Source organism: Lichenostomus cassidix, chromosome 5, assembly GCF_008360975.1.
Source record: "Lichenostomus cassidix isolate B80296 chromosome 5, HeHo_3.0, whole genome shotgun sequence".
NCBI classification, from domain to species: domain Eukaryota; kingdom Metazoa; phylum Chordata; class Aves; order Passeriformes; family Meliphagidae; genus Lichenostomus; species Lichenostomus cassidix.
The window spans coordinates 56,429,246-56,456,361 of record NC_139486.1 but is presented as its reverse complement, the minus strand read 5'-3'; the positions used below and the strand labels follow the sequence as shown (position 1 = coordinate 56,456,361).

The window sequence follows — 27,116 nt, the reverse complement described above, 5'->3', positions numbered from 1 at the left end:
GGAGCCTATGAGAAAGATGGAAAGAAACTTTTTACAAGGACATGTAGTGACAGGACAAGGGGGAATGGACTCCAACTAAAGAGGGCAGGATTAGATTAGATATTAGGTTAGATATTACAAGGAAATTCTTTACTGTGAGGATGGTGAGGCTCTGGCACAGGTTGCCTAGAGAAACTGTGGCTGCCCCATCCCTGGAAGTGTTCAAGGCCAGGTTGGATGAGACTCTGAGCAGCCTGGTCTTCAGAAAGATGTCCCTGTCTGTGGCAGGGGGCTTGGAATGAGGTGATCTTTAAGGTTCCTTCCTACCCAGGCCACTCTATGATTCTATACAAACCCAGCTCTTGCCCACCCACTAAAAAAAAACGCTAAACATCTGTCACTGTGCTGTGTTTCAGTTTAATCCAGTTAAAAACTATTCTATACAAAGTACAGAGTGGGGCTTTTTTTCTTTTTACATATATTGCACCAGAGATATGAATTTGTACAACATTAACCAAATTTTACCCCTTTTACTCCTACCAAAATCCCAGCCAAGTACAAAACCAAATCTCTGCGTCTTTGTGGTGGAACTGGTGTCTGTATAAAGTTAGACAGTTTTGTTGTAATCACCTCCTAAATGAAATGCAGAATCCAGGTGTAAGCACTTGTGCCTGTGATACTCCAGTCCCTTATTTATCTGTGGTTGTATCTTTCTACTTCCCAAGTTGCAATGATTTTTTACAAAACTCTGTCTGTTTCCAAGTAAATGGGATAAGGAGGCCAATTGCCAACAGCAGAATCAGGACCTTACAATCAAATGTAAGAGGCTGCACCGAAACTGAAGCTTGAGCATTACATTACAAAGCCAATCATGACATATAATGGCATTTGTTAGGAGGCAGAAGTAGCCTGAAGGAATGATTTGTGTGGTAGAAATGCCTTCACTCCAAAGGTTTCAGTCCTTGATTCTCTACAGACGTCTGTGGCTGCATCACTTGTCCTCTGTAAACTCTCATGTGGGATGGGAAAAACACAGTAAGACTTCCCCTCATCCTTTACTATGACATTTGAATAATTCCCTCTTTGTTTCCTTCATCACCCTGTTACCCATTATCAGGCCACAACCCCAAAGCCAGGGCTGGGCCCAGAGAAAATTTATGGAGCTGTAATTATGTTCTGGGCCTCTCTGCAAACAGATGAGGCTGTTGAAATGTATTTTAGTGTCCAGACAAAGACAAAATCAAACTGTTGTTAGCATTGCATAGAAATGACAGATAGAGGAAACACTGGTTTTGCAAACTACTTGCATAAAGAACTGAAAAAAAAGGTAAAATAAGTCAAATTGAGTGGTATAAATGAAGGAAATGTAACATGACAACTTACAAGATAAAATAGATAAGGAAACCTAATCTGTTCTGGCACAGAGTTCTGCTACATTGTGTGGAGAACATGAATATGCCCAGGTCTGATGAAAGAAGCCTTGAGCATGGAAGGAATGTGCCTGGCTTCCATCAATCAAAGTTCTCCAGAGTGAGCAATTTCCCAAATGTCAACACAAAATGTTAGCAATTGCCTTCTGTTTTTTTTGAGTTTGCCTAAAATATTCAAGGCTTATTCTGAAAGGAACAACTTTCTCTAACAGAGACGTGCTTCTGTTTCTTTTCTCAAGCCCCAAAATATCTCTTTTAATGCCACTGTCAGCAGTTAGCCACAGAACAGGAAGGAAATGTAAAGGATGCTAGTAGAGGTGTGTGTATCTCTTCAAAGCCAGCACTATACAATCAGAACAATCCATGTTTAAAAAACAAAAACAAAAAACAAAAACAAAAAACAAAACAACCACAAAAACCCAAGCAAACAAGGAAAACCACACAGGGTTTACACTTTAGGACAGTTTCAGTTTGAAATGAATAAGAAGCAGGGACACTGGCACAACTTCTCAGCATTATATTAAATCTGACATGAAAATCAACTTACTTTTGTAAAATCTTGGCTTGCAATACTAGAGACCTATCCTGGTTCAATACCAAAATAATACCATCAAGTAGCACCCCTGATTTAGGACACTTCATAGCCTTAGACCAACTGCTGAAAGACTCCTAAGAGTCAATAGTGAGACCCTTAACAAATCCCAGACTCATGTCTGAGAAGAGCTCTCTCAAGCACATGGTGCAATTTGAAAAATCTGGTTTTATTGTAGGAGGTAGGATAATCTGCACAGAAAAAGACAATGGGTCTTGTTCTGTTTTGCACAATATTTCCATCAACATAAAAAGCTTACTTAATAACATGCAAAATTTTGAGATCAGCTGGCATCTGATGAAAGGGACAAAAGTACTATCCCAAGGGCCAGTTGAGCTTTCAACTGCTACACAGAATTCATCTCAATGAGGACGGTTCAGATCAATACACAAGTACAGTATTCCTTTTGAAGGCTTTCAGTGAAATTCTTAGGTTTCTGTAAACATGAAAATATTCACTGTTCCACATAATTCTTTGCTGTGTTTAAATTTCAGAAAGTGCAAATTTTCTGTGATTCAGAAGTTTGATTTTTATTTGGTCTCAAAGAAGAAAGGGTTTGGTAGTGCTGGAAACAGGCCTTTATCTATGGTCTTTGTTTCCTCATCTTTTGCTTTTCAGCATTTCTGGAAAGAGTTTCTACATCAAACTAGACCTAACTTAACATTCAGCCCTGTTCCCTGCTTCCTCTCTGAGAAGATTCTGATTCATGCCTAAACACAGTATGGCAGACATCTCCTCTCTCTTTGTAAGAGAAGAATTCAACAGCTCAGTCCCCTGGCCATAAAAATCTTCAATATTAATGGTTTCCTTAATTTCCTCCTCTATTATAGCCTCTACATGATCACCTTGTGTTTCTCACTGATACACTGGAGAGAAGATTAGTTTAATTTATAAATCAAGTCTGACTGATATTCATCTCTAACATTCCCAATGATTTTACAGTCTGAGGAAGAAAGCGGAGAGTTCATGTTTCACTCTGATTTCCTGTCCCCCCCACCCACCCCACCCTTCCCCACCCCAAATAATAAAGATGCTATAAAGTTGAGGCACAAGTGGTTAAGGGTGAACATGATCAGTTCTGACAGCTGGTTCTGGGACATGTCCTGGTGGTAAAGGCTGATCACCTCCCGCTGGGTGTTTTGGTGCATCTCCAACTTTGTGTTCATCAGCTGTAAAACAAGAAGAGAACCATTTTTAACTTCTCAATACACTGGCCCCAAATGAGAAAATTCTCTAAATGAAAGCTTCTGGCATAGGGACACTTAAACAAAACCTTCAATTTTCTGGTTTGTAGGCAGAATCAAGAATTTTCTGTGTGCTTAACAATGAAATTGCATTGAGATTATCCAACAGACTGCATTATTAGTCAGTATTACCAGAATTACAAGTTGTTTCTGCTTTCTGTGAAATATTCTTATTTACATAGCACATTGTTCTTTTTGAAATATACCATGTTTTTATGAGACCTTTAATCCCAATATGGGAAGCTGGAAAAAGAAGTAACAACTTACTTCTGTATATTACTCCTCACTGCATCAGTACTTACAATATTCTCCCTTTGGCTACATTTGAATAATACTAATTTTCATAGTTTGGTGAAGATTTCAGGATGTGCAACTGCATTTCTGGATTTTTTTCCCCTCAAATTACTCCTATAGATTTAAAATAGTGTCTGCTTGGATATTTGTGATTCAGTGAATGAGTAGCGACCAGTTCTGGCTAATATAATGAATTCTTATGACATCTGGTTAAATTACTTTGCAGAAAGATTTTACATAAAGTAACACATGTATTAAGAACAGTATCTGCTACAATACTGCCAGTTTCAAAAGATGTATCATCTGCAATTACACAGGATGGTTTTACTGAAGGTGAGGGGAATTTAGGCTCTTGGAACTAAGGGTATGAAATTACGCACAGGCAGTTTCAAAGCAAATAGAAGAATTAAATTGGTTCTGAAATCTCATCATTTCCCTTCAGAGAACGGAGTGGGTAGCATTTCAGGGTAGCCAACAAAGTAAGCTGTAATCACTGAACACAGCTCCTGAGGTTTGAAATCCCACTGCTGGCCTTGCAGGAACTGTTAAGAGCTCCTAGTATTCAAAAGGCTGCCTGGATAGGTCTGAAGGATATATTTGAGATCAATGCCAAGAAGGTCTTGAGCTTCACTGATCATGGCAGCACATGAACATGGAAGCCAATAAAGCCAGCATAGTTTCAACCTTTCAAAAGATGAAGAAAAAGCTAATTTAGGATGCATGGGGCAGCAGAGCCCCTTTAAAGCACAAAGGAAACCTGGGCAATCTGCTGTGGATAAGAAGTGCTAATATATACCTGACTGTTTTGTCACCACTGATCAAATGTAGTGATTTATTATGCCACTATCTCCTTCTGAGGGTATTGAAGCAATTGGTCATTCATACTGTCCAAGACTAACTTCTTGTGTCATGTTGCAGCCAATTGTAAACTGGTCACTGAGGATTTTAAATGCTTGGATTTGTTCTGCAGCCTGAGACTGCAATGCAGCCATAGATCATGGGACAGATGTGGTCTTTTGTATGTCCCTGTTCTTCTCTGGATGCTCAGAAATCCTGGGTACCCTAGATCTCAGTATTTTAGACTAATAGGTACAACACAGTCCTCTGCCTTGTGTTAGGACTCTGGTTTCTTACTATGGACTTAAAATGAGTGAGATTTCAGGAATACTTAGAAGAGTTACATACTTCCTCTTAAAGACAGTTTAGTGTACTTCTCTCCAGAGGTCATTAAACCTGGATTAAATTAATAATTTTAACAGAAAGTATGGAGGTAATGACTTTTAAACTGCAGATCTTATTTTATAGTTTGTGTATCTAGACAGAGAGATACATACGGGGTTGGATTTTCAGCTCTCCACCTGGTCCTGCAGGAGGATTTCCTTGCTGTAGTTTCTTTTGTTCCATCTGTTTTACAACCTGGTGAAAAATAAAATAGGGCAGTTGAAAAACTTGAATTTGTCAGCTTTCTCTGATGTGACATAAAAGAATACACCTAAACCAAATTCTGCAGTTATATAAAGTGTTCCTTAGTGGGTATACTGATGAGTTGCTTTAATTCTGAACACCAGACTGTGTTTTGCTGTGGTATCATTAGTTTAGAATTCAGCTGGGCCTCATATGAGAAATCAAGGTAGATCTCCAGAGCTGGTGATTGCCAAGAGCCATTGGCACATATAAGGACAAAGAAAAGGGGAAAACAAATATATTCTGGCCTCATACATGTACCTGCTGAAGCTCCTGTTTCTGAGCCTGAAGCTGGTCATGCTGCCTCTGTAGCTCTTCCTTCTGTTTCTGAAGTTCTTCTGCCTTCTTTCTGAGTTCATCTTCCTGCTGGGAAATGTGATTTTCAAATTCCTTCAGCTCATCCTCAGTGAAGAGCTGCTGCTGATCTAGTGTCTGTAAGAAAATACAAGTGTGAATACTTAGCCAGGAAAGCATGTGTATTTTTTATTATTTTCCCACTGAATTTCTTGCACAGTTCATTAAAAAACCCCTCAGAACAAAATACCCAGACATGACACTGTGTGCACTCAATGAAAACAGCAAAATCTTCATTTCTCAACTATTTTCTCAACAAAACTCTATCCTCTTTCTTCCAGCCGAGCTCTTATCTTCCCTTTGAAGCGCTTCATAAACAAAAAGTCCATTTCCATTTGAAAAGCACGTGTGAAAAGCTCTTCCCGAATCCCCGGGGTGGCGCCAGACCTTTTCCGTTCTGTGAGGCCCTGGGGTTCACATCTGCATTACATTAGGCTGCCGCAGCCGAATGTTACATTTAGCTGAGGGGCTTAACGCCACACATACCAAAGCAGAGCTGAAAAAAACCAAAGGTCACAGACGTGCCGTTTGGTTTCCTGGTCCAAGTGCTGGTAATGGTACTGTATGTTGTACTTGGAACACATTTTCATTACCTCCCAGCTATCTGGCTCCAAAAATTCCTTTTTCTCTGTAGCTCGCAGGAACTCCTCCAAAGTCACTAGCCGGTCTTTGTTGATGTCAACCTATTTGAAGCAAAAAATTAAGCTCAATCTAAAGGATAGGTTTTGGTGGAGCTAATGTTTAATTTAATCAATCAAATATCTCCAAATGTAACCATTTTCATTTTAAAATTGTCCCATTTTCAAGGGAGTGCCCACGACATCTTCTGAAAACTTCTTTCACAAGCTTATGTAGCTTAACAAAAATAGAACTAGAATGTAAATCCTGACATTTCACTTCAAAATTTATTGGCTTTATTAGAAACACTTGTGTTCACAGTCCCAACACTAATAGTGGAATGTAGGATTTTTTTTTTTTTGAGAACAGTATTTTGTAGCTTTCTGGTAACTACTCTGACTCACAGTTACAAAATTATCTCCACTGCTGGAGGGGGAGTTTTTTAAAAACAAAAATCCCGCCCAACTGAATTGTGTTGGAATCCTTTAAGGGGAAGGGAGGAAATGCTTCCCTTTATGACTAATAGATGACCAGGCTTGCTCTGTTCCTCAAGACTGAGGAATATAGTTGAACACAGAATTATTATGAGTGGAAAACACAGTGGTTCAAAACATCCCCTTTCCATTCCTGTGTCTCCTGAGCTGAAAACCCATAAGATCCAGTGAAGGTATTCACTATCCCAGGTGACACCTTGAGCCCTGAGCCTCCTTTTAAAGGGACAAAGCTGAGCTATGTCATTGCAAGACATTGCTCTACTCCCTCTTCTAACACCTAAGTCTTACCCATTTGCCAAGTGCCAAAGCACATTTAGTCTTCCATGTTTGACACACAATTCACAAGGAATTTCTGTTCAGTCTCAGTATCTGCAAAGGAGGCTATAGCACAATTCCTGCTCTGGAACTTCTTAAATAAAAACTAGTCAGCAGGCATTACATCAGAATACAGGGTTGGGACTGGAGAACTGTAACTTTACACCAATCCCAGCACAAACAGCATTCATTGTGACAGACCATCCCTTTCTACTGCACTTGGACAACACTTCATGTTAGGAGAACTGTATTTTTTGAACACAGAAAGAAATTAGCTATAATGAATATCAGCCCCCACCTCATTCATTACATGTTCTCTCATTCTCAGCCTTTCTTCTTCCATTTCAACCATGTCATCCTCTTCATTCTTGGGATCATAAACTTTTTCTAACTGAAATTTAAAATTAGGGCTTGTTAGTTTGAAGAACAGGCTGCTCATTCAAATGACAGAGCGTATCTGGAAAAGCAGTGTGAGATGTTACTGAGTGTGTGCAATTTTCCTCTTTCAGCACAGTATTTAAGCAACAAGTGAGCCTTTCTTTCCAAAGAATGAAGTTTTCAGTTAATTCATGTGGTCTGTTACAATTCAGTGCTGTGGATGTTACAGTAAAGTTGACCTCAGTGTGCACAGGCTGATCCTACATTTGATTCAAAGCAGGCAGAGGTTCCACGTGGTTTCTGGAATTGGGAGAGAGTGGCTTTTTCACCAGGGCATGCAGCTGACCCCGTAGGCATTCAGGATATCACAAGACAAATTCAGTGCCAAATTTAATGGTTCACTTCTCTTCTTGCACAATGTCTTTCTAGAGAGTTTATGTTTATTTGCTTCTACTTGGCTTTCTCAGGCATTGAGCTTCACTTGCTTAGCCACAGGTAATTTTAAGGCCCTAGACTATTAGTTTTTACACTACAAAACTATAAAACAGTAAAACATCTGTCAAAAAAGACTGCACTGTATCTTTGTTGTAGTGAAGGGGATTATGGCAAATTATTGTACACAGTTGCATTTTCAGAGACAACAAACCAAGGGTTAAAGAAACTAAGAGCCTGTCTATTTCATCAGATGCGCACGAGCTTCAAACTAACCAGACAGAAAATACATAAAATTTCTGTAGCCACTTACACAGTGCTGTCTCTGAGCCAAGTCACCCAAGTGTCACCTTTTCCCTCATAAGATTTACTGATAAACACTGAACGAGCACAGGTGCCCAGCTCCAGAACCTCAAAACCTCTACCATGCTGCATCTGGGCAGAGCAGGAGAGCAGATCTCTGCGTTGCAATTTATACAGGTAACACCTCTCCTGCAAATTAGTTATCAAATCTCCCACAAGCCTGGGGCAGAGCAATACAAGAGCACTAGATCTCTGATGCCTCACTCCTGTGCTTCAACTACTTTATACTGCCAGCTGATAGGTTTTACACTTTTGTAGCTCTATTAAGGATGCATGAAACTTGGCACAAATACTCTCTTTTGTAGTCCAAAGCCCCCAGATATATTTGGGAAAAATACAGACATCCCTGTAACCATTTACTGAAAGAAGTCAAGCTTCAGAATATTTCTTTTTACCTCTTTAGTAAATAGAGCTTCTAATTCTTGCTCATCCAGGAAACCATCATTATTGACATCTACAAAAAAATATTAAAATACAAGTTGAGTACATATAGAAGATCATGCATGTAATAGATCTCCAAGAGTTAAGTTAGGATCATTGTACACATCTCATTTAACAAGTTGGTTTTATAGGTTGTTTCTTCTTCTAGGTTTTTATCAGGCATTGGCTGGAGGGTATTGCCACTTTTGGTTGGTTGGACAAGTCTGGAGCAATCTCTCTACTTCTTAGATTAGCAAACTGAAATAGGTCACCACAGGATTGCGCAGAGTGCAACTGCCAAAAAATATTGCTGAGAACAAGTTGTCCCCATTTAACCACTAAATTTGTAATTATACTCAGGAGCAAAAAAATTCTGCAGAAAAACTTTAACTGACAATATGATTCTCAAAAAAAAATTAAAGAATTGCATGAAAGTCTATATAAATATGCAGAACTTGAGATAAATGTAAAATGACTTTTCATGACAAATGCAGAGAGGAGAATACTTGATGATTAATGATCTAGCTTTTATCCTACACTGTGCTCTGAATACTGTTACACTATCTCTGAAAGGGAAAGAGAATGTCTACTTCAACTTATTAGCCAATATTTTTGTGTAATTGCTCTGAAGTTTTTTATATACTAAGCTCTAAGGCAACAGGTACTTTCAGCGATTTCTGTTTCGGTAGATTTTGCACAAACAAGCTACCAGAAAATATCAGAAAGCTATATTTCAAAATCTCTTTCTAGAAAGAAGAGGCAAGATTTAATAACCAGGATTAGACAATCTTTACAGTCCTGTCAGACCCAAACCATTTGATGATTCTGTAATACATACTTATATATTCTATAAACTGAGATAATGTTTAGACTCAAGCTAGAACAGTTTTCTTCAGCTATATCACCATCTTTGAGATTAGTTAAATTCTGGATACAGTTCACCTCTTGCCAGGCAGGATCTACTTAGGGTACTTTATGATGAAACATTTAACAATATCAGAACATAAGGTTACATGGTAACAATCACATTTAAAGCAAAATGTTCACTGAGATGCATCCTTATCTCTGCTTCTACTTGTTGATTCTAGCTGCCCATTCCTCGGAAATCTAGAGGCAAGGTTAGAAGGTTTTTGTTTTATCAAGGGAATCTTGCAACTTCTGAAGAGGCCTGGCCTTTCTATGACCATTCCAGAGATTAGGGGTGTCTGGTACTTATCTGCAGAGATGATGAGAAAGCAGGTTTTGCCCCTACACACATCTCTGAGGATTTATTCCCAGTATATCCTATGTAAGCAAAGTTGTGGATATGGACAGCCCTCTAAGTACCCATACTTCCCTAAGGAATCACTACTGGCTTTTGCCTGTATGACTTTAGGAGTAGTTAAACAAAACTCTAAATGTTTTTAGATTTTAAACTTCATTTAAAACATTGCATAAAATTTAAAAAGATTAAGAAGTATTTCCTCCTCTGTACTGTTCAGATTCATCCAGGTTGCTTCAGTGTAAGACTTCATCCTAACATAAGACAAACTTATCCCCAGCAGAAAGTAACAGAAAGTCACTTCACTTGTTGATTAGATTAAAACTAAACCTCTTACCGTGCAATTTGAAAAATGTTTTGGGGTCAAATTCATTAGGATCTAGTCCATCTGCTTCTTCCCACACCTCTTTCAGTTGATCTTTGCTTCCCTATAGATTGGTTACAAAGAAAAACTATTCAAAAGACAATTTAGTTTAATTTTCCTGCATTACCTTTGCATTATGTTTTCTCTGAAAGGCCTTATTTGATGATTAATCATGTGGTAAATGCAATCAGTGGAATTTTCTTTCATTCCCTTTTGGTCAGGTCTAATACTTTTATTAGACACAAAGGCCCAGGGAAAGAGGGAGTGTCAAGGAAATGCATATTCTGTGGAAAGGAGCACCTGTAATAATTAGTCATGGCCACACAGCCTCATCCAGAAACAATAGCTGAAGGAAGCTGAATTATTTTGCCTTTCCTAGAGCAAATGGTACTGTGATACAGTACTTTGCAGGCCAGGCACACAATGAAGGTATCCCTATGGTTTTGAATGCTGTTCTGGATCCTTCCTCATGAGTTTCAGTGTCTTTGTAAGTAAGAATTCTGGCAGCAAATAACACACCTGAACAGAAAGAATGGGGGTTTATACACTGGTGTTTGTAATGCTCTCAGCACTGTGCTCACTCTCTGCTCCCATGTCAGTGAGAGGAGGCAAATGATGAGAACAAACAAAATACACCCTTCTGTGTATTAGCTTTTCCTCTCTAGAAGGGAAACCTCACACTCAGTCACATAAGGACAGCCTGTGGCCTTACAGGATGGTGAACTTTAGGGTGATCTCCATGTTTTTTCTTCATCTCCTCAAATTTGGATTCTTCTCGCTTCCTCTTTTCTTCATCCAGTGTTTTTAAATACTCTCTCCTCTCGTGTTCTTTCATCATCTCGTATTTCTTAAACTCCTCATGGCGAGTCTTATCATAGTTTTCCAGGTCACTTGTAGCCTAAAAATACAGATATATGCAGACATATGATTATGTAACATAATGTGACATTAAAAGCCCTGCATTGTTCAGATCCGTGGGCAAGGCTGCCATTCAGGGCAGACTGGTTGAGGGGTTCCTTGCACGACAGTGATGCAGAAACATCTCTCCTCCCTGTGTCATTTTCACAGAAATTAATTTGTAGGGGCTCATCTGCTGGACAATTTTTCCAATTACACAGTGCTGTAAGAAGGCATCAGGGTGTCCTTTCTCATCAGTGAGTAATAAATGAACTCAAGTTAATCAAGTCCTATACTAATAGTACCATTAACTCCTTGATCATTTCGGAATAAGAACATTTGTAACTTATCCTGCAGTTTAATGACAAAAGTGCTTTCATTAGTAATGGGACTTTGCAGCAGCTTAATACAGATTAAATTTTAAAATCCCAAACAATTAAATGGGCAGAAAGGGTGTGAGAGGAGAATTTTTAACAAGTTCTTGTATAGAGTTTAATGATGTGTCATTTTCATACAGACCAAGGTACTAAAGAATGTCCTGGCAGGGCTTTTCAAAGTAACACGTTTACACCTCATGCTGTCTCTCCATTTATTTACATTTTAGTTTTCAGATTCACAGTACTTTTTAAAAAACAATTCCAAAGCTAAGATCTCCTAAAGTACCCATTACACCCTGTCAGTATCTTGGTGAGAAATGAGAAGACAAAACAATGAAATATATAATACAAGAAAGAACTGCCCTTTTGAGGATGTGCTTCTCCAAGCTAACCAGAATTTTCCCAGAAATGATGTTCAGATTGTTTATAAAAATTGTAATATCTCCATAAAAAATAATTTTACAGAAAATGGAGGTAAAATGTTCCAAAGGTAAAAAAGTTACACAGAAACTATCTTTCAATTTATTTTGAAAGTATAAAAACTGTCAAATTCCCATGTCAGACATGCAGTACTCTCTAAAGCATAGCTGAGATGAAAGTAATTTTTCCCCTTGGGAAGTGTATTTTTCTCTAGCAGTTGAAAAAAGCCATACCATGCTTAGCTGAACTGCATCCCCTGAATAAACAGGCACTGAATAAATCCCCCACACCTGTGACAGATACTGAATCTGCTTGAACAGACACTGAATACCATGCCCAGTATAAGCAATTTCTAATATTGCTGTCTTAAATTCTACTCTGCTGTGGTTTTCCAGCTTGATGTATATACAATTGATCCCAAAATTCATATGGCTAGGTTAGGAATGGTTATTTATATAATTCTATGAAACTCCTATATCATCGACAAACAGAAATCAGAAAATACACTTGGGTAAAATGAACTCCTATCTCTCTTGTCTTTAATTTAAAGACTCTCAGAAAGCTGTATTTTATTCCCAAAGTTGTTTGTACTGGCATATGAATACAAGTCCTGTTAAGGTGACATCCCAAAATTTATGGACTCTTTTGCATAATACACACTGGCAACAGCTTTCAAGTGTGCATGGAGACAACTGACTTTTCTCTGAAATTGAAAACTGCATGTCACTGACAAAATGTGGTGTACAGGAAAAGATTTGCCTCTACCAGAGGAAAAAAGCATAATACCTAAAACCCCAACTGCCCACAGTAATTCATATCTGGCACTCACTGCTTTGATCAGCATATCCAGGTCTTTAGGTTCAAAGGTGTCAGGATTCTGATGGTTCAGGTGCTCAAACTGCTTAAGGAGAGCCTGATGGTCTATACCAGTGTCTGGAAGAACAAGGTGCACATGTAAAACATAAAAAAAAAGTTTGAAATCCAGCAGAATCAAGAAGCTAAAGTCTTTTGGTAGCTTGTGCCTGGGGCTCCCTGAGGACTGGATAATTTTTTCACTGTTGGAGGAAACTTCAGCAACATTCTAAAGTTGCTTTTCCTGAAGGAGGTGGGCAAGCTTGATGGCAATTTGCACTACACTCCTCCTGATGGGTCAATGTTGCATTGCACACAATCATTTTACCTGCACAACTTACAGCTTCTGTTTCAGCAAGGAGAAGTATGATATTTTGGATATTCTGGATATTTTGCAAATGACATATATCTGGCCAAAGATTTATGCACAATATGGTGTAAAATTGTATCAAATCAAATAAGCAGATATTCAAACTTCATTTGTGGAAAAAAGAGAAGTGCAAGACAGTGGAAAGTCAGATCTTGTGTCTAAAAGCTGCAGACATTTTCTCTTCCCTCTGACAGGAGTGATACCCAACAATATCAACACACAATGTACTAACAACTAAACACATTTCTACCACAGGCTTGTCTAGCTGTTACTATGGTATCTGAACACTAGTGCTACATAATAACATTCTTTTAAGAAGCATATACTTTGATATGTTAAGTACAACAATTGTGACAAGCTTTTACTAGATGGCTTAGAAAAGAATATTTTGTTTAAAAAATTTGGAAAACACAATTTTGCACATACAGTTCTTTCACAAACTATCAATGCTGTGCTTGTATTATCACAAAACAGCAAACACTGGCCAGGGCAGACTTCAACCATCATTCCTCCCGGGTGAGATCATAATTTCTGTTTAAATATATGTGCCTTTGTCTGTGTTTGAAACATTTTTAGTAGTGTAATAATAGACTTAAGAAAAGCCTACAAACAATAAAAAAAAAAACAGTCTCCAAATCCATTTTCCTCCATTTCTTATATTTAGGGGGAAAGATTCATTCTATTTGACACTATTTACTTGCCACATTACTGTGTGATCTGAGACCAAACAATTAACATTCTTCTGACCTGTACTGATCGGTCTAGTAGGATCTGCATGAAAATGTTAAAAATATATCTGGATGAGGACTGAATATACATGGAATATAATCTCAAATCTGGTTGTTTGGGGTTTTTTAAACCCAATCCAGCTGAGAGGAATGAAAAAAGGGAGGGGTTTGTGTGTCCTTTTTTACTTTTTGTAGATCAGATAGAAAACTAAGATACTAAGTGGTGTTACAGGGAAAAGATTACAAGAGCAAACAAAAGGAAATCAAACCACTCTGCCTGCTGCTGCTATAGAATGCTCCCTGTGCATGTTCCAAGATGTTGCATAGGTGTGTACATGCAGCTGTATTTTATAGGTAATCTGGCCATACTTGTATATGATGTGAAGTACTCATGGGCAAAACTGACTATAATCTTAGCAAAATGTTCTCACATCTCAGTACTCATCTGAATACTGTGAACTGCAATAATCTGTTCCTAAATGTAAAATCTCAGGCTTGCATGCTAAGATCTGAGCTGCTGGGTGGAATTAATTTTCTAAAGCACACTCAGTTATTATCAATTTGCAAAAGTAGAGAGGGCTAGAAGTAATCAGTCCATTAAACTTCAAAATACATAAAACAACTATGTACACAGCCAGGTAGCAATAGCTGCTGTCACCCAGCTGTGAATGTCACCTGCTTGGACTGATTGGACTGCTTGTGTGCAATCAGAGCAACATCACCATAAACACTTATATTCATGTGCACATTTCTTCAGTCTATTTGCCACATCTAAACTCAGCTTAGCCTGCAAGATAGATCCTCATTCTTCCAGTATTTTAATTTATACATTATATATTCAATTCCATGGGATTCCCCTCAAAAACTTGCAAACATCTTTATAAGAACAAAATACTGACAGAAAAAAATTCATTTTCTACTCCCTAAGGATATGAAATACTGTGTCATATTGTTTTCTTAAACAGAGTCCTACCATGTTACTAGCTCTCTGTGAGTAATCTATAAATTGATGCATTACAAAAATACGAGGTTGAAAAATGATTAGAAGTATCTGAAAAATCCACTGACAGAGACAAGTTCAGTTATCTTTAAAGCTGAGATGGCTTTTCTCTTCTCCCCAGTTTCCTATAAAGACAAGTCTTTAATGGCTCCAGGCCAGCTCAGAAAGGACACTCACTCTCAGTTTAGTCATTATTGGTGACAGCAAACAATGCACAACTGCTGAACTTTGACATTTCTCTAACACAATGCCATCAGCTAAGTCACCTAGTTAAATTCTGTATTCTTACCTTGAACAGAATCCATTTTTGCTTTAATTAGCATTCTTAATCTTGCTACCTCTTGTCTTTTTAGTTCATCCAGCCGTGTTCTCACATGGTGGCTTACTAAGTCAAGCTCTCTGCTTAGCTTTCCACTCTGTCAAAAACCAAAAAAGTTATGTATAAACACTGGAAGAAAGTAGCTTTTAGGATTCCCATTAGACATGAACTGCAAGACAGCAAACTAGTGGCAGTCTCTGGCAATACTGCAGCTTACACTGTAAGAATCTCAACTTTTTTTTAAAGAGCAGATTCAAACCTTTTATGCCTATGGTTATAGAAACAGAGAAGAATCCTAAAAGCTTTCAGAAATGAGAATTTCTAAGTATCTTGCTCCTCCAAAGAGCATAACCATAACCTTGAAGGAGCAATGCCTAATAAAGTTTGTGACAAATTTCTTCATCAGATATTCTCAGCTGAGTTCAAAAGAGCTGTGAGGAGCACACAAAGTGCCTCATCCAATTGAGGAGGGCTGTTAGGCTTGAGGGGAGGTGCAAGGCAGCAGCAGCACCAGTGTGTATTGCAAGAACCTGGAAATGAAGAGTAATCTCCAAGGGTTACATCAGACAGGGCACCGAAGGGAAAGAAGCCACAAGCTGCCAACAGCAACATGAGGGATTAAAGGAAACACAAAAGGCAGGTTCTCCTCCTTAAGTCTGTCACTTCAGACTGTTTCCTACCCATCCCTTCCTGAATTTCTAGCTCCTGAAGGGGGAATGCAAAACAGCCACCACCTAGAGCCAGGAACAAAAGGAAGAAAGAATACAACATACAGGACTCACGACTATGGATTTAATTAACCTCAATTTAACTCTTTTTTTTTTTTTGAACCTACCTTTATTTCCTCTATGTCAGCAGTCTGGAGTTTCTCCCTGAAATGTTTATCAGTTTCCAAGACATCTATTACTTGCCTGAGATACTCATCATAATAAAGTCCTGTATCCTTCAAAAAGAAAAAAGAAAAAGAGAAATTGAGGAAGGAATATACTGACAAACCATTAGTTTTGTTTGAATACAGGTATTAAACTGACACTGATCTTGGCAACACAGGCACTATGCTCTCATACACATCTTTTGTTTTTTCAGATTTGCATCATTGCCCTATAGCAATTTATGATTCATTTGTTTCAGCAACTGACGAAGACGAGAAAAGTGATTAGGAATCCTTATAACACACAATAATAATCTGTCATGTTAATATAGCGTGTGGCTTTTTTAAAACAGTGCAATTCATTTGTTACTGTTTTATTTGAAACACTGAACTGGAATCAGTGAGTGGAATTTCCTACCACCACCCAATCATTTGAAGTAAGTCTCTGTGGAACAGTATGATATTCCTATTGCAAGCTGAGAATTCTTTCCCTGTGCCACCTCACCTTTAGCAGCTCATTGAAAAAAAAAGTGAAGAGCAAATTCAAACAGAACCCCCCCATAGATAGGCACACACTGTGACAATACTAGGGAATATTAGTTTCCTTCTAAAGGAGTTTGCCCTATCCAGATTACCAACAATTAGGATAAACACTTAAACAGATAAGTTTCTTTATACTTACTGGATTTTCTACCTTCTCTCCTTCTACATGGCCTTCTGCTTTGACTTTTGTCTTATCTATGTCTATAGGTACAGCTTCCAAGGCCATTAGGAGACATGTCATCAGCAAAAGACACTGCTGGGGCAGGACAGATAACCTCTTCATCTGAAATGAGACCACATCACAAAAATTAACATACAGAATGTTATCCCACCGTACTGAGTTATTTTATTTTTTACATTCCTCATAGATACCTGTAATAACCCACTTTCCTCATGATGTTCTGCTCTCAAGGAACAAGAAAACTCAAAGAAGTAAATAAAGCCGTAATTTTTAAAGGCCATTCTTAGGCAAAGAGATTTCTTCAGATTGACTTACGCTTGTGTACCAAACCTAAGCTGTAAATGGTGAGAGGTTTGTAACATGCTGAGGTATCAATAACAGATGGGAACACCTGTTTAGGATGCTAAAGTCTCACATCCTGTCATTCCTACTCAGATCATGTCTTTGCTGAATTTATTGGCAAACTCCCAAAGATCATTAGGGACACTGAAATCAGATCTTAGCATAGTAATGCCAGTGGTTTTTATGTTTCAACACTGCAGTACTTTGCCTAACCTGGAGTCAAGATCCCCTCCAAAATTTATTTGCAGAAAAAATATTTTACAATCCATGTTATACCCATATTTCAGGTTGATAAAGATTCCTGAAAATTTGTTCACACTATCTGAAACTGTTGCTGAGGCTTTATTAAGCTGGTTTCCCCCATAATTTCTTTAGTGTTTTAGGTGGAGCTAACTCCCACATAATTTGATGAGCACTGAGCACTTCAAGATCTTGACCTCTGTCTTCTTCCCCTCTATCAAACTTGGCTGAAAATAATCCATTCAGAAACTGGTAAGATGAAATACTTAAATAGAGTGAGTACAGGGAATTCAGCTTAAAAAAGTAATTATTGTCATCCGACATCTGACAGCAAAGTCAGGCTCTTAAACCAATTTGGCCAGTTCAGACTGTGACACTCCACCATCTCTGGATATTCTATAAGAAGTTCAAGCAAACTCCAATATTACGCTGGTAGCGTAAATCACCTCCTAGAAGGTGAAAGTTGCCAGTCAAAGACTGTCTAAAATCAGCTTAGATATGTCAAAGAAAAAGACATAATATTCAAGAAATGTGCAGTCAAATAAATCAAAAGTATACCTGCTACAAGGGGAATTTCTGTACAAGAGCTTTAGCAAGTCATGCAAGGAATTCTGTCAAAAGTACTTAGGTCCACCAGCAATCTCTTTTTAGGGGGATGGGTGAGAGGGACAAACTAATTACAATGTCAGTGCCAGTTTGCCTGACTACATGATCTGGTACTTGACAGAGAAGCATTGCTTTTGCTTGGATTAAACTGCCTTTTACTATGGCAATAAATGTTGATGAGGTAAATACTTAATATTAAGCATTGCTGACACCCTTTATGCATCCTTATTCAACTGCCAGGAAAAGCACTCATTAAAAAAATAGAAGAGAGAAAATGCATTCAAGATGTGCAGAAATATTATTCCTTCTGTTTGGGATGAGGAAGTAGCTGGTGATTAAAATATATCAATTTATCCATCCATTGTTTTATATGTCAAAGGCTTGACAATTACAAGAATTTTCTAAAATTGTTTTTCCTTAATCACATTTTCAGGAAAAGGAGCCTAAAAGGATTACGCTCTGCAAATACCTGTTACTTCCATTTTAAAAAATAACTAATATCTGATCATGACCAGATGGGACAACAGGAGCTATTGTTGCTGCCACATTGAGCATTTGAAATTGACTGTCAACACTATTGTCAGATTCACAAGGCTGACTAACCTTGCCTAGGTTATGCCCTTAAACCAAGCAAACAAACACAAAAAGAAACCAGACCCAGACTGATTTGCTGGAACTGTTAAGTTAATTTCTAGACCTCTATACAAGCTGCTGGCTTGCAGAGACTTACAGAGCTGATGAGTGAAAGGGTTAGTTATTCACTACTGCTTTTAAAAATGCCAAAATCCCAGTATGTTGGATGTTTTAAATTACAGAATATTGTTGGATAAATGCTGTGCCTAGGTTTATAATTTCAGCAGGATTTAAGCACAGGAAATTATAATAACTAACAAATACTAGGTCTTCGAGTCTCCTAATCTTGATGTAGATGTCAAGACTCAGAGTAGTTCTCAGTACTGCAGGTAAGACAAAAACCCACCTTGCTGAAGTTCTTGCAGATTATGACTGGGGCTGTCTAGTAATCTCTAAGTGAAAGGATGTAAGCATGCATGAAGTCTAGGAAATGCATATGAAACAAAACCCCAACTAACAGACCTCAAAATACTTATCAGGTATAAAATAATTATATATACTTTCAGCATTTTTAGAAACATTTTTAAAAGGTTATGTATGTTTGAAGTATTCATTTTTTAAAAATGTAGCCTGCTGATAATACTGAAAATCTGAACCCTGATAGATGGATATTTTTCCAACCAAAATATTTTCATATATACAAAATTATAGTAATAGAAGTAATTTAACATTATTACACACTGCTCTAGTTACGCAAGGTGTGTAACCAGTGTTTCAGAAAATCATTATGTGACTCTGAAATCAGCATGCTCATTTCAGGTAAACCCAAGAGGTGATGGCAGAGAAGCACACAAGCCAGAATCTCAGGTGCTTCCCACAGGTCTGACTCACTCTTTGCCTACAGCAAGTACTAAAGCCAACACTTTCAACAATGACACCTGGTCTTTGATCCATTTTAAAGACATAACTAATCTCTTAAAGCTCTTGACCTACAACTTCTAGTCACATGAACAATTCTGAGGACAGGGATTGCCAGTTTAGGCTGTATTTTTCAGTACATTTACATTTTTCAGACTTTTTCCTTGCTACTCAGGAACACTGATAGATAAAATGTCCATGCCAAGCTGAAACAACTGAGATATAAGTAACCATGTTGGTCTGCCAAACCCCTTAAGAGGAAGCACTCATCAGCACCAGGTTTGGGATGGGCAACTGGAGCTGTATCATCCTAACTACCTCTGCAGTAGTCAGCAGAGTTTATCTATCAAAAGGCCTAATCAAACTAAGTGCCATTGGCTCTGCTGACTTTCTGTGGGATTTGTGCTCATGGGCAATGGGGTTTTCTTTAACCTTTGTAATTACATGTTGTCATATATAATGGGAACGACTGGATAACATCACAGTATGTTCTTCATATCTATTTAATGTTGCTCAGAAGACTTCATCAGGCAGTTTTGCTTCAGGTTGTGCAGTGGGTGTTTTTATTGTAGCTCTTTTGATAAAACAGGCTAAAAATTTCACACATACCAGGAAGCATTAAAAGCAGAGTCCAAAATGGGTGAGCAAACAGTATCTCTATCATCACAGCTGACTGTGCAGATGCTATGCCTAACACAGCATTTCCCACAGTATTTTGAGGAACCCAGTCGTGATGTAACAAGTAAACTGGAAATACATTTATTAGAATAAAAAATAATAATCTAATGAAGACAGAGTATTTAGGTATCTACTAGTCCAAGACTATAGTGACCAAAATTTTCTTAAGGAAAGCAGGTGACTAAGACATGCATCAACCTTTAGAGTGTGCCAGTCACACCTGAGTCACTGAGCACCTTCTACTCTGACAGGTATCAGAAGAGAGAAACCAGGACCATTGCAAAATCTAACATTGATCAGCTGCCAGAAAAACTCAACACAATTCTCCTATTCAGCAGCTGCATAGGCAAGAGTGAGAAAAGGCAGGATGGGAGGCAAACTACAGTTCCATCAAGCACTTTATTAACAGTTCATTCCACCCTCAGCCTGCCACCAGAGAGTTCTGGACTTTAGAAAACCCATTCCTAGGTGCCCATCCCTTCCCAGGCATTTTGAGTGCATCCATGTGTCTGCCACAGGAACATGGCTTTCTTCTGCACTGGAGCCACCAAGGGAACAATCACACTGGGTGCTGCAGAACAGGAGCAGTGCCAGTTTGCTCATTGCCATCAGCAGTACATAATGCAGAGCAGACACCCTCCTGCCCTGCCATGTGGCAGGTTATTATTACTACTCTTCCTACTTTTATCAACTTTAATAGAAATAGAAACTGTTGCAGATCTGCCCAGCTGACCACTCACTTTCTTAAAGACAGATGGAGTTAATATCACAATTGTCATCTGGAAATGTGATTTTTAAGTGATTTTAGTCAAAGACAGGTAGCCCACCTAGATGTAAAGGCAGCACAGCTGTAATCTGCTGGCATCAGAAATCAATCTTATCTTTACAAGAGGGATAATCAGACATTTCCAGTTGTAGTACATACAGAGAACTAATCATAAGAGTAGTGCTCCAGAACTGACAACTACTATAGTTTATAAACAAAGCCAATATCCTAAGCTTTCAGGGAAAAGGAAAAATATTAATTCTCCAACTATTTTAAAAAACAGAGTGAGAGCCAAAAGAATGAGACAGCAGAAAACAGTCACCAGTGTACTTGCACAAACAGAAAAATACAACTGGAAAAGAAAAGCTGCAGGCTGCCTGCCAGCACTCTTGATAATTTGTTAATCACAAATTCCTATCAACTTCAGTGAAACAGGATTGAACATTTGAATTATGAAGAGCTACAGCCTTTGAACAGTAACTACAAAATGCTACTTCTAAACTTTGTTCTAGCAACAGTAACACAAGCTGCTAATCACCTATTTTACACACCTGCCAGGTGTTATAACACAAACCCCCAAAATTGCTTCTCATTAACTCAGCACCCACTGCCCAGAAAACAGCATCATCCAGGTACTGAGGTGTACCATGATGAGCAATGAAAACATAAATCCAGACTCACATAATACACAAATAAACCTAGCTATTCATAATTTTGGTGTATGCCTGCTCTATCTGCTATGGAAGTAATTAAACCATGTAAAGACACAGTGCAGATGTGCAGGATAACAGCAATGTTCTCTACAGTCATGACAGTAATGTGACTTCCTATTTTTATGCTGTACACTGGAGAAATTAGCAATCTTCACAGGCAGTGCTGAAGTACAAAAAAACCCCCAAAAAACCAAAAAACCCAACAAAACAAAAACCAGGAAACAGATAAAATACATCTACTGATGTATTTGATATAATTTCCCTAAGAATATTCTAACCTCAGTGCTAGAATGGGATGTAAAGTATTCATTCCCTCATCAGTCTGCTTCAGTCACCTAGCATCTTGAATCTGTTTTCATCTCTCTTAAACACTGATGTACCTGTCCATGTATCACAGTTTAAATAGAAAATATTTTATTCCAGGAGCTCTTTCAACTTCTTTAAAAATTATTTGTAGACATACAAATTGATCTGCTCATAGAATCCTAAAAAAAAATTTATTCAATGTTTGGAATTAGGTAGAAATAGATTATTCTTCTGCCATATTCCATATTTAGAGACACCAGAGTTAGTTCCTCTCAGTTTTTTTCTGACACCATAAGCTATCATACCTTAAGCAATGATGAAAGTCCATAAATCAATAGTTAATGCATCTTCACACTGCTGATGCAATGAGTTAATCTGGCATAAGCACACCTGACATGTGGCAACGATTTTGAGAAGCAAGTGGAAAAACCTGTTTGCAGTCACTGTTAAGCTAAACCTCTGGCTGTGGTGAGGGTGTATCTTCACTTGATCACCAGTCCTCTACACTGAGGTTGCTCCTTGAAGACATGAGCAGGAAATGACATGCAAAAGCAAATGGCTACAAGCTGCAATAATTTTCCCTTTACAAGTTAATAATCAAAATACAGAAAAACCTTCATACTTCTATTCCCAAATGAAAACTGATCCTTGTAAAAGTTAATATGCAAGCTATTAACTATTATAAGCCAGCTATTATTGCTATATAATTATATATATGTATAGTTTCATTTTCCTTCAAGCATTTTTTTCCTCTTCTGTCAATGTTGTTCACTAACCCCGTGATTCAGATGCTGCTGCTTTATTTTCTAGCCAATATCCAGCAGGTTTAACATTGCACATGCTAGCCTAATCTTTTGTTAGACCACATCCCACTCAGTTCTCTGCACTGGGAGACCTTCCTTATTTTTTCAAGAAGCATTTTAATCTTGTACGTAAATAGTTTTGTATTAAACAGTATTATTTAAATACACAAAGGCAGCAGAATCCCTTTTTCTCATGCTGTTTACTTGACTTAAATTGCTTTCTTTTGAGTTGTATTTGTTACATTTTCACTGCACTCAAGCTGCTTAATTCTCTTTACAACTAAAAGCTGGCTGACGGAGCAGCTGCTTTTTTCAGCTTCCCAGAAAAGACAGCATGCCTCGACTGTGCCTAGCACAACATTTGCTGAAAGAACCTCCTTTTAAAAAATGCACTTCAGCTGTTTTATTAAATGAGTCATCCAATAGTAACACAAACTATGAATGCTCGAGTGGAAAAGAGCAATTTTATGTTCAAACCACATAAAATATAGGACAGTATCACGAAACAACACAACTATGTCCAGAAATCAAGATGGCATAAAAGCAAATTGTATGTCTGCTGCTATAAGTGCTTAGCTCTGTCCTAAGTGAAGTCTGAAAACTTTTTTCTTCTTCTTGCAATATTAATGGTTCATAATTTAAAAACCTATGTGCACACATGCAAATACATACACATATTTATATTATTACCTGTCTCCAAGGAACATCCCTATCCTTGCTTCATAAAAATAAACAATGCTGTCTACAAAGCTACCTTACTAACTGAAGAATGTTGAAATATTAGGCTTGTTTTTCCAAGCAACTTGCTTGGTTTTATTAATGCTTTCCAACAAAGTTGGCTCAGAAAAAGGTTTATGAAGTCAACAGTCAAACAAAAACTTGTACTGAATTCAATGTTTACTTGATAAAAATCTTATCAACTTCAAAACTAAATTTAAAAAAAAATATTACTGCTACAACTATAGCTTCCTGCACTCTAATTTCAGTTCCCACACAGAACATAATACAACAGCACACTTGGAATCTCATAAATTCATTTTTCATAAATGCGAACGGCAGTTCTCTCAGTGCTGACGTAAAAAGCAACCTCAGATGTAATACTACTTGCAAACAATGAAGTAGCTCAAACTCCAACTCAAATAAAAAAAGTATTTCAATTATTCTAACAATATGCATTTTGCTCTAGTCACCAACAAGTCATGATGCTCCAGGAGTTCTAGGTACTTTTTCCCCCCTCTTTGAAAAAAAATACAAAGTAACTCTCCAGAAATTAAATATAAATCTAATGATACGGAGCCACATTAAAAGATATTTAGGCACTTAATGATAGCTGCCTCAGGAGATTTATGTCCACAGTTTACTAATTCCCATTGATTTCTACTTGCTTAGAAACAAAAATACACATCAACATCCCCTTCTAGTTTTATAAAGAAGAGCAGGAGAAATGCAATCATGAAAAAGGTCTACACTTCTCTTGAATTACCTATAATGAGGAACAATATTTACAACTGAATATGATTAAAATGGTTCTAATGAAATGCAGTTTCTTTAGCTCTTCCAACTGTCAAATCACACACAGTATGGAAGAGCAAAAATTTTTGAAAGTAACATGAATTTTGATTTACTCAGTTTGGCATCAGCCAAACTGGTCATTACTGCATCTACATAAAAGCACACCTCTATCCAAAAGGCTCGTGTCTACGATGCATCTGACAGGAACTTCAGAGGAATCTCTTCTGCTTACTGAGCAATCAAACAACTGAGGGCACAATACCTCCCCAGATCAAATACCTCCACGAAGGAGTTCAAATCATGGGGAGCCCTGATAGCAGCTTTAAACGTAACAGTAAATGATTTTATCTTTCTTATGTAAAGCGCCTTTGTTTAGTCAGCCCAGCTCTAGAACTATTGCATCAATATTTCCACACCTCTGACTCTTGAGTCAATATGTTTTACGTTTTTTATTACCTCAGAGAACTACTGCTCTCCTCTTTCATGACTACTATTTCAGTTATGCATGTATAACTGGGGGGGTGGGCAGTTTCTGACAGAAAATCTTTCACTTGGCTTATATGAACAGAAAGTTTACGTCAGCAGCACTACCAGTACTGCACTGCCAAGGTATGAAAACTCTGGCTTAGTATTATTAAAAAATAATTATTTTTGCTGTTGTTCCTCCTTTTTATTTGCCTAATGGGGTTTTCTGAATATAATTTCAGACAGCAAATAATGATATCTAAGGCAGTGTTATAACAAATTTACATCAAATGCCTTTGCATCCAATTGCTGATGTAAGTTTTAAGTAGACCCAATGGGCAATATTATAATTTATAATTTTATAATTTTGTTTCCTCCCCTCTTCTTTATGTTAACTGTGTTGATCTGAAGTGAATGAGATTCACATTGCTCTACATCAACACAATTTGTTTAAACTTATGTTATTCTTTTTTATATAATTATCTTTCTTATTCCGAAACAAAACACTGCTACCATCCTAGAGATTACAGAAGCAAGTAAAAGGGAAAATAGATGACCACAGTTAGGAGGTACTGTATGTAACAGGTTAATAATCTGTGGCTCAATGTGGATGTGCAGTGATTGTACAACATCATTATGTAGCAAATGACAATAAGAGAGATAACTGGATCTTAACTGCTCACAGAACTGTGGGCTTCTCCCATAAACTTTCTGTGAGTTTTAAGCAGAGGTCCATAAAGGTTACAACAAAACCTGGTTTCAAAGTCTTTGAGTAGCTCCTCTCCTGTCTTTGCAGTAGGAATCTTCCCTGTGCTGCTCTAGTTGGTCAAGGACAGTCACTTCAGAATTCAGAGTAGAGCTGCACCCATATTGAGTCAGCTACAGGGCTTTTCTTGACTCTGAGAGAAAACAAAGTGACAAAAAACCCCGAAACGAAACCAACCTCCACACTGAACTTGATACCAGGCATGCTTAAGCACTTCAGTGTTGATACTGTGATGGTCTCATGTTGAGACTACTGGATGTTATCTTCCCATACCAAATACCTGTAGGTCAAACAACAAAGGCTTTTTTTCTCCTACACCCTTACTAAACAGTTGCCAAATGCAAACTCTTTTGAAGACCTTAGCCATGTTAATTTCAGTAAAAAACATTACCTCTCTGCAGCCATATCTCAACCTTTTCTGCTTTTGGAATTATTTCTGAGTGCAGCAGCCAGCCTGGCACTGGAGTACTTTCCAGAGCTCCTCCAGTGGTACTAATAATAACAGTATAGTAGGACGTGGCCAGCTCTGGGTCCCCAGCACAGGAAGGACAGAGATCTGCTGCAGGCAGTGCAGAGAAGGCCACCAAGTTGATTAGATGGATGAAGCACTTCTCCTCCAAGGAAAGGCTGAGAGAATTGGGATTGTTCAGCTTGGAAAAGAGAAGGTTTCAGGGTGACCTAATTGCAGCCTTTCACTACCTGAAGGAAGCCTCCAGGAAAGATGAAGAGAGTATTTAAAAGACCATGTAGTGACAAGACAAGCGGGAATGGCTTCAAACAGAAAGAGAGCAGGTTCAGATTAGATACAGGGGAGAAATTCTTTACTGTGAGGGTGGTGAGGCACTGGCACAGGTTGTCCAGAGAAGCTGTGGGTGTCCCATCCCTGGAGTGTCCAAGGCCAGGCTGGATGGGGCTCTGAGCAGCCTGGGACAGTGGAAGGTGTCCCTATCCACGGCACAGGATTGAAACGAGGTGATCTTTAAATTCCCTTCCAACCCACGCCACTGACTCTGCGATAGTAAAGCTGAAAAGCCATGCCCTTCCTAGCGAAACCCGCCGAGTCTCCTGCCCGTTTCCCTTGCGGTTGTGCAATTGCGAGCCACTCAACACACTGCCGCTGCAGCTGCCGCCGCTGCCAGCCCTGCCTTCACTGCTGCTGGCGCTCTGCAGCTCCCCGACACCTCCCGCACTGCCGCCGGGGGACGGCGGGACGAACCGAGGGGACACGGGGACACACGCACGGGCACACACACACGGGGACACGCACACATGGGCGCACACACACACGGGGACACACACACGGGGACACACGCACGGGGACACACGCACGGGGACACACGCACGGGGACACACGCACGGGCACACACACACGGGCACACACACGGGCACACACACGGGGACACACATGGGCACACACACACACACACGGGCACACACGCACCCCCGGAGCCTCCTCCCCGCCGTGCGCCAGGGCGCTCCGGGAAAACTTCAGCTGCGCGCCGCTCCCGCCCCGCACGCCAAGCAGCCCCGCGACTCCACCGCGGCCCGCGGCGTCCCAGCCCGGCCGGCGGCAGGGCGCTGAGATCTCCGCGTCCCCCCGCGACCCTGACAGCGGCCGCCCCGCCGCCAGGCCTCCGCCCCGCGCCTCCGGCGGGGGCACCGGGACGGGCTGCGCTACCTTTGGGTCCCTCTGCGGCGGGAGAGGAGCCGCTGCTTCCTAAGGGCGAGGCGCGTCCTGACGGCGGGGGACGAGGCGGGGGCTCCGCCGGGCGCGCTGCGGAGGCGCTGCGGGTCCTGCTCGGCTCGGCTCGGCGCGGCTCGGTGCGACAGCCCCGCGGCGGCCCCGCGCCCGTTGCCATGGGCACAGC

General features: G+C 39.2%; 1 protein-coding gene across 1 annotated transcript; it reads right to left on the bottom strand.

The window, feature by feature from the left end:
* Window positions 1–376: 376 nt before the first annotated feature.
* Window positions 377–27,116, bottom strand: NUCB2 (nucleobindin 2). The gene is made up of 13 exons (XM_085063230.1): window positions 26,927–27,116; window positions 16,519–16,662; window positions 15,801–15,908; window positions 14,936–15,062; window positions 12,526–12,629; window positions 10,715–10,900; window positions 9,976–10,066; window positions 8,353–8,411; window positions 7,083–7,175; window positions 5,951–6,040; window positions 5,265–5,435; window positions 4,874–4,955; window positions 377–3,170 (listed from the first exon to the last, which is right to left on the bottom strand). The coding sequence occupies exons 2-13, from the start codon at window positions 16,660–16,662 to the stop codon at window positions 3,058–3,060; spliced, it is 1,368 nt and encodes a 455-aa protein (XP_084919356.1). The 5' UTR covers window positions 26,927–27,116; the 3' UTR covers window positions 377–3,057.

Bases quoted from the DNA above. Each gene is read 5' to 3' on its own strand.
- NUCB2 (XM_085063230.1), bottom strand. From the start codon at position 16,662: ATGAAGAGGTTATCTGTCCTGCCCCAGCAGTGTCTTTTGCTGATGACA. The intron at 10,901-12,525 runs GTGAGTGCCAGA...CTGTATTTTTAG, and splicing joins TGGATATGCTGATCAAAGCA to GCTACAAGTGACCTGGAAAA. The intron at 6,041-7,082 runs GTGGGGGCTGAT...TGCTTCAAATAG, and splicing joins GAGAACATGTAATGAATGAG to GTTGACATCAACAAAGACCG.